The following is a 6,437-nucleotide window of genomic DNA, read 5'->3' as shown; positions in this document are numbered from 1 at the left end:
AGCAGGAAAAGTCGTGTTTGGTTTTCTACTCTCTTCACTCTCCATTGTGCTTACTGTTCCCACATTAAGAGTATCACTCTCTAGTCACAACTTTTGAAAACTATGGTACAAAGCTGACATGATACTCAGTCTTCTATTGTACCTGAATTTGTAGTTATTAAAATTAACTACAATTGTGCTTTATCATCCTTTTGTTCCTTAACAAACTTAAGTTAATCAAGAGATACCAGAACCTTCTTAAGAACGCTACAGAAATGCATGGAAGTTTTTTTTGTCTGACATATAAAGAGTAATTAGTCTCTTTTCTTCATTATTTTATATACACGCCACCACAGATTGCAAGTAATAACACCTTCATTTATCTGTATAGATAGTGCTAATACTTTTAAAATTCACATTCTAAGATGTACAACTGAGCTACACAGGCTATTGAAACCAGGTTGACCGTAAGACTTCAGTAACATATTAATGACATTTTTACGATCAGACGATGAGACAAACATTGGCAAGACAGAACTAAGTACAGTGTTTACGTGATGGTTACTTGCCCTACGTAACCGTCAAGATTGTGCAAGAGACAATCGACAATAACAGAAGGGTTTACCTTTTGTACTCTTGTTCCATGGCAGTTCCACCATCAGTTCCAAGTAATTTCTTGTCAAAGCATATTCTGGCATTGACTGAGGCATCTTCTTTAATCTGGAAATACACACACAGGCTATAAGGCTATTCAGGGATTAACTGCGAAGTAAGACTCTCCTGACAGATATTTAACAAGAGAGATATTCAGCAAACTTCAAGTCATACCCTCTTACTTTCTGACAACCATAATCCTAAAAATCCATCAATTAGGAGATTGTCTTTGCATAGTAATAGTCTACTTATAGGATACAAACAGCAATGAAGAGTCAGTTCCTTACGCATGCACCACTGTATAAGCATCCTCACTGAAAAAGAGGCTGTTAACCACCGTATCACCATAGACAGCACAGCTATCTCACAAAAGAAAAACAGAGGAAAAAAAGACTCAGTAACTGGGTCAGTTTATTCATTAATTATTAACAACTGTGCTGTTATTTAGCTTTTTTTTTTTTCCCCAGGTCTTCATAACATAAAGGCGTAGAGCTTACATTTTAATGCTACATTAATGTATAAACCGTAACTTCATATTTCTTTGTTATCACCTCTGATGTTGCAAAAAAACATGAAATTTTGAATTGATTAGCAAAATACCAGCACCCTACTAAATTTAAAAAAATCATTTTCAAAACACAACCAACACAAACATACCATCAAATAAGAAAAGGTTAATGCAAGATTAGTTTTAAAAAATAGAACTAAAGCAACTACCATTTAGAAGTCTCCTACCTCTTTATTTCCTTAAGACAAACTTTAAGAGCTTGTTCTGACATACTGGATGTTCTAATCTTTTTTTCCAGCATGACAACATCATCATGATCTTCTTCTTCCTCCTCGTCTTCTGCAGTGCTCGGAATGTGATTAAGTCTTCTACTAGGACGAATAGCTACAACCTATGAAGTGGAAAACAGAGCCAGAGAATCGTATCAAGTTTTGTTTTTTAAATACAATATGTACTTTGACACTGAATGGAAATCACGACAAAAACATGCAAGGTCCTGGGAGTGCCTCCTTCCTTCACAGAAAGCAACCAGAAGATTTTAATTCAATAAATAACTTTCACAAAGTGTTACTGGTACTACTTCACAAAGTTACAGTTCTTATTTTACTGTTAGTATTTCCTAAGTTCATTTATCATCTACCCTAAACTAGCAGACAACAGAAGACAAGAACAAAACTGACAAGACTTATCTGTAGGTTTTTTGGCATTGCAACCCATCATATTAAGCAGAAAAAGCCTAATCTTTACAAAATGGAAAAGTCCTCTCACCTTTACTCATTTCTCAATTAATTCCTGTTTACTAAACTGCGTAAGTACAGCTACATGCCACAAAAGCCTCAGTTGCCCTGGTTTGGCAAGCTACATTTTACAAAGTACATTCTTATTCTGTATTTCAACAGCTACCATTCATCCGCAGTGCTATCAGTAAAAGGTACACCTCTCACTGCACAGCCTGAACATTCACTGAACATTCAGTGTGTGCACACCATGCAAGAAAACTGGGCACCAACTGACTCTGTAAAGGAACCTGAGTATTTATTCAATGTTGGAAAGTGCTCAGATTAAAATAAATTATAAATAAATGAGGAAATAAATGAAGAAAGCAAGCCTAGGCAGTTTAAAAATATTTTCTCTTTTAGCTATCTAAATGGCCCAAGTTGCCAGCTGGGTGTTCTCTGCCACTCCAGACTGACCGTAAAACATTACAGCCATAGATTAAAACTTTGCACAATCAAAATTATGCATGTTCATTGGCCTGTTTAAAAGTGCACCTTCATACGTACTTCAGATCACAGACATCCAGTCCAAGCCCCCTGCCATGGGCAGGGACACCTCCCACCAGCCCAGGTTGCTCAAAGCCCTGTCCAACCTGGCCTTGAACGTTTCCAGGGGGGGGGCATCCACAACTTCCCTGGGCAACCTGTGCCAGTGTCTCTCCACCCTCACAGTAAACAATTTCTTCCTAATATCTAAATCTAACCTCTTCCAGTTTAAAGCCATTCCCCCTTGTTCTATCGCTACCTGCTCTTGTAAAAAGTCCCTCCCCAGCTTTCCCGTAGGACCCCTTCAGGAACTGGAAGGCCACAAGGTCTCCCCAGAGCCTTCTCTTCACCAGGCTGAACAGCCCCAACTCTCTCAGTCAGTACTCGTAGGGAAGGTGCTCCAGCCCTCTGATCATCTTCGTGGCCTCCTCTGGATCCACTCCAACAGCTCGGCACCCTTCTTGTGTTGCGGGCCCCAGAACTGGACGCAGTGCTCCAGGTGGGGTCTCACCAGAGCAGAGGGGCAGAATCCCCTCCCTCGCCCTGCTGGCCACACTTGTTTTGATGCAGCCCAGGATGCTGTTGGCCTTCTGGGCTGCAAGCACACATTGGTGGCTCATGTTGAATTTTTCATTGACCGACACCCCCAAGTCCTTCTCCTCAGGACTGCTCTTGAGCCATTCTCCACCCAACCTGTATTTGTGCTTGGGATTGCCCCTACTCAGCTTCAGGACCTTGCACTTGGCTTTGTTGAACTTCATGAGGTTGGCATGGGCCCACCTCTCCAGCCTGTCCAGGACCCTCTGGATGGCAACCCTTCCTTCCAGAGTGTGAGCCACACCACACAGCTTGGTTAAGCATCCCACATTTAAAGGTCCATACCCTTTTATCATCATCCTGTTTGGGCTTTCTTGTTTTCTGAAGCAGCTTCAGGCCTTCAATCTGTCTGACAAGCAGTGGTATAGTCATCTTGAATCGTTCTTCCAGCCTAACAGCATCTAAAATCTAAGAGCAAGGAGTTAAAAGCAGCCAAGAAGTTCACACTGATAGATCATCAGTCTGGGGGAGATGAAGATGAAGGGTACTATCTTTTGACCAAAGTTATAAAACAGATGGTTTAGGAAATAAAACAGAAAGAAAAGCAATGAGAATACAGCACACAAAATCTAGCTTCAAGGGACAAAATGTCAAAAAGTACAAAGATGCCAAAAGTACAAAGCACTCCAAAATAGGAAAACTGTCTTTTATGCTGTCTGTTTTTAAAATGTCTGTATTTCAGTTGCATTCTCTGTGGCAAATATCTGTCAGCATTGTATTTCTCAACTACTGATCCCTTTAGTTAGCTCGGTAAAAAGAAAAAAATCACCTTATGCCTTAAGATTTTTTTGGTTTGTTTTCTTTTTGTTTATTTTGTTTGTATCTTTTAAAATTTTATACACTATTCCATTTTCATGTTTAATGAAGCTGATATGTGGAAATGCATAGAATTTGGCTCTTCTGTGTTTCCACAGCTTAAACTTCCACAGCTCTTTTCTTTAGTACTTCTAATAAAACAAAGCATGTGGTAAATTTAACGACTAATGTACCTTCCTCCAGCAGGATAGTCAGCTACAGCACACACTTCCACTTCAAATTACTGCATTAATTTCTATTTGCTGTGCTTTGAAACAACCTAACTTATGCTTTCAATTCAAGGTGGAATGTGCAGCACTGGCTGTGACAAAAGGAACAACAAAACTTCCAAACACAGCAAGGAAATACAGAAATCAGACTAGTAAGCATCAAGCTGGTGTCTCAGTATTTAACAAACCCCACACTTCAGTACATCTTTTAAAAAATATCTTGATTCTGAAACTGTCGGTATTAAGAGACATATAATGACCAGATACATAATATAATGGTGTATAAGTAACCAATATTTGAACACAATTTGAGAAAGATTTATCACCTTTACCAAGCAAAGGAGAAGTCCATGTTGTATTTATTGTTTAATAAAATTACAATTCTCAATGACATCTGGATTAATTTACCTATTAGGTGAGCTCTGACATATGGATACATAAACACTTTAAACAATAGCCTAAAAACTCTTTACAAGTATTTGTGCTGAGTTGCAACACAAATACCTTCTAGCACAACATTATCACTGTACTGTCTCAAGCGTAAGCAACTGCAAAATTATCTAAAAGTGATTAATGGTTAAAAAAAAAAATAGCACACACTTAACTCCCCTTAAAAAAGTTTAAGAACATAATACCTGAAGCTTCTCTTGGTTGGATGTACGGATAATAGAAGTCAGTATATCTGGCAAAGCTTCTCTAGGCAGATTGTCCAAAAGACGTCTCAGCTTTGCGACTGCAGGAACGGACATATCCAGCATCTCAACCAGCTGTAACGAACACACAGTCAACAGTATTCGTGGTTGCTACGCTTCTTTTTAAATTATTTAAGGGAGCATCTGATCTAAAAACGATTGCAGCTTTAAGTACGAAACGTATCTACGTACTCTGACAAAAATCTACTGAAATAAATCCTAAAAAATTTCACAGAACAGGCACTAACTCAGCAAAGGACACTCAAGACTCTGGGCTTTCTGCTTGTTCGAGAAGTTCAGGAATATCACCATTCTTTGCAGCACTTTTTTCAATGCCTTCATCTCTTATTTCCTCCACACACCCTGATAAAAAAATTCCCAGTTATCTTGACACTATGAGGACTTTTTCTATATATCCTTTAAACTCAAATTCATTATATCTGAGGACATCTGTTTATAATTAAGGCTCTAGAGAGTTTTTTTCCTTTAGTAATATTTTAAAAACACTCAAAAAACCCCAAACATTGTATATATTTTACATATATAGTATATAATCCTGGAAAAAAAAATCAAAAGTATTTCTTTTACTAGAACATGTTTATACTATTGCTATATATGAACTAATACCAACTTATCACAGCAGTAACATACACAGACTCAGTCTTCAATGAGCTGTGTAGACACCCTGAAACTCAACACAGTAATCTTAAGCTATAACAAAAATATTTTTGCTGCAGACACTGAAAAAACTAAGAATTACAGAAAGAGAAGGGCACATAGGAAAGAAACAAAAAAAACCCCAAATATACACATAAATGCATTGATATACGATACACAGGATTAAAACAATCTACCTGCACTGCATACTTGTAGAATTGCTCTGACAGCTCGCCAAGTTCCTCCTCTGATTTGTGCTGATTAGTGAACTGCTCCAGTCGATCCAACTGCTCAACCTCTGCAACAGGATATGGCTTCTCCTTCAGCAGCTGCAGGATCTGGAAGCGGCAGAGCCCGGTAACCAGCAGTGTGTAATGTGGCTTGGGCCAGTTGCTGCCAACCACCTGAACTGCCAAGGCAGCAGTGCCAATCCTAAAAACAGACCAAATCCTCCTATTATTGTCACCTTCCCTACATTTTGTGTGCCCCTTATCAAGAAGCAACCAAGCTATAGGTTGCAAGAACCTATGATTCCTTATCATGAAAGATAACACAAAACCAAACTCTAAAACCTGTAAATGAATGAGCTGAGAATCTAAGAAAGATATAATAAAGTCACTAGATTTAGAAACATATGTGATTTTTTCATAAATAATCTAAAGGATGTTGCTGTGGACAGGAACACTGACATTTCTGCCTAAACTATACACGCTGGAAAACGGAGTGTGTTTGCAATTCACAGTTCTTAAGTGAAACCAGCTACCCCATTGTGAACAAACGTTTCAGATCACATCTACCTGTTTAAGCAGATTTAAACCGGAAGTTACTTTCTTGCGAAACCTTACTAAGTCCACTGATGTGACCAAGTTACGAGAGTAAGGGTCACAGCATGTTAGTTTTACTCGTGATTTATCCCACAGTTCGTTTTTATTTTATGCGAACTAGGTCACTGCCCACACTACTCATGAGGTGACAAACGTCACCGTTAACAACTGGGACAGAATTAACGCCCCCGGCCCGCGTTCTCCCATCGGATTTTCCCCTTCCACCTCGCTCTCCTTCC

At 38.9% G+C, this 6,437-nt stretch overlaps 1 protein-coding gene across 1 annotated transcript in view; it reads right to left on the bottom strand.

The window, feature by feature from the left end:
* LONP2 (lon peptidase 2, peroxisomal) overlaps positions 1-5,862 on the bottom strand; it is a gene marked incomplete at its 5' end in the record, with an annotated part of 44,785 nt that extends 38,923 nt beyond the window's left edge. The window contains 5 exons of the mRNA XM_010181283.1: positions 605-699; positions 1,369-1,532; positions 3,286-3,408; positions 4,661-4,792; positions 5,572-5,862. Of these exons, the coding sequence (XP_010179585.1) occupies positions 605-699; positions 1,369-1,532; positions 3,286-3,408; positions 4,661-4,792; positions 5,572-5,862 (805 nt within the window). The remainder of the gene's footprint in view (positions 1-604; positions 700-1,368; positions 1,533-3,285; positions 3,409-4,660; positions 4,793-5,571) is intronic.
* Positions 5,863-6,437: the final 575 nt, after the last annotated feature.

The sequence above is a fragment of the Mesitornis unicolor genome, unplaced genomic scaffold (assembly GCF_000695765.1).
Source record: "Mesitornis unicolor isolate BGI_N332 unplaced genomic scaffold, ASM69576v1 scaffold4953, whole genome shotgun sequence".
Lineage (NCBI taxonomy): Eukaryota > Metazoa > Chordata > Aves > Mesitornithiformes > Mesitornithidae > Mesitornis > Mesitornis unicolor.
Note: the sequence above shows the minus strand (reverse complement) of the source record. Positions and strands in the feature narration are given on the sequence as shown.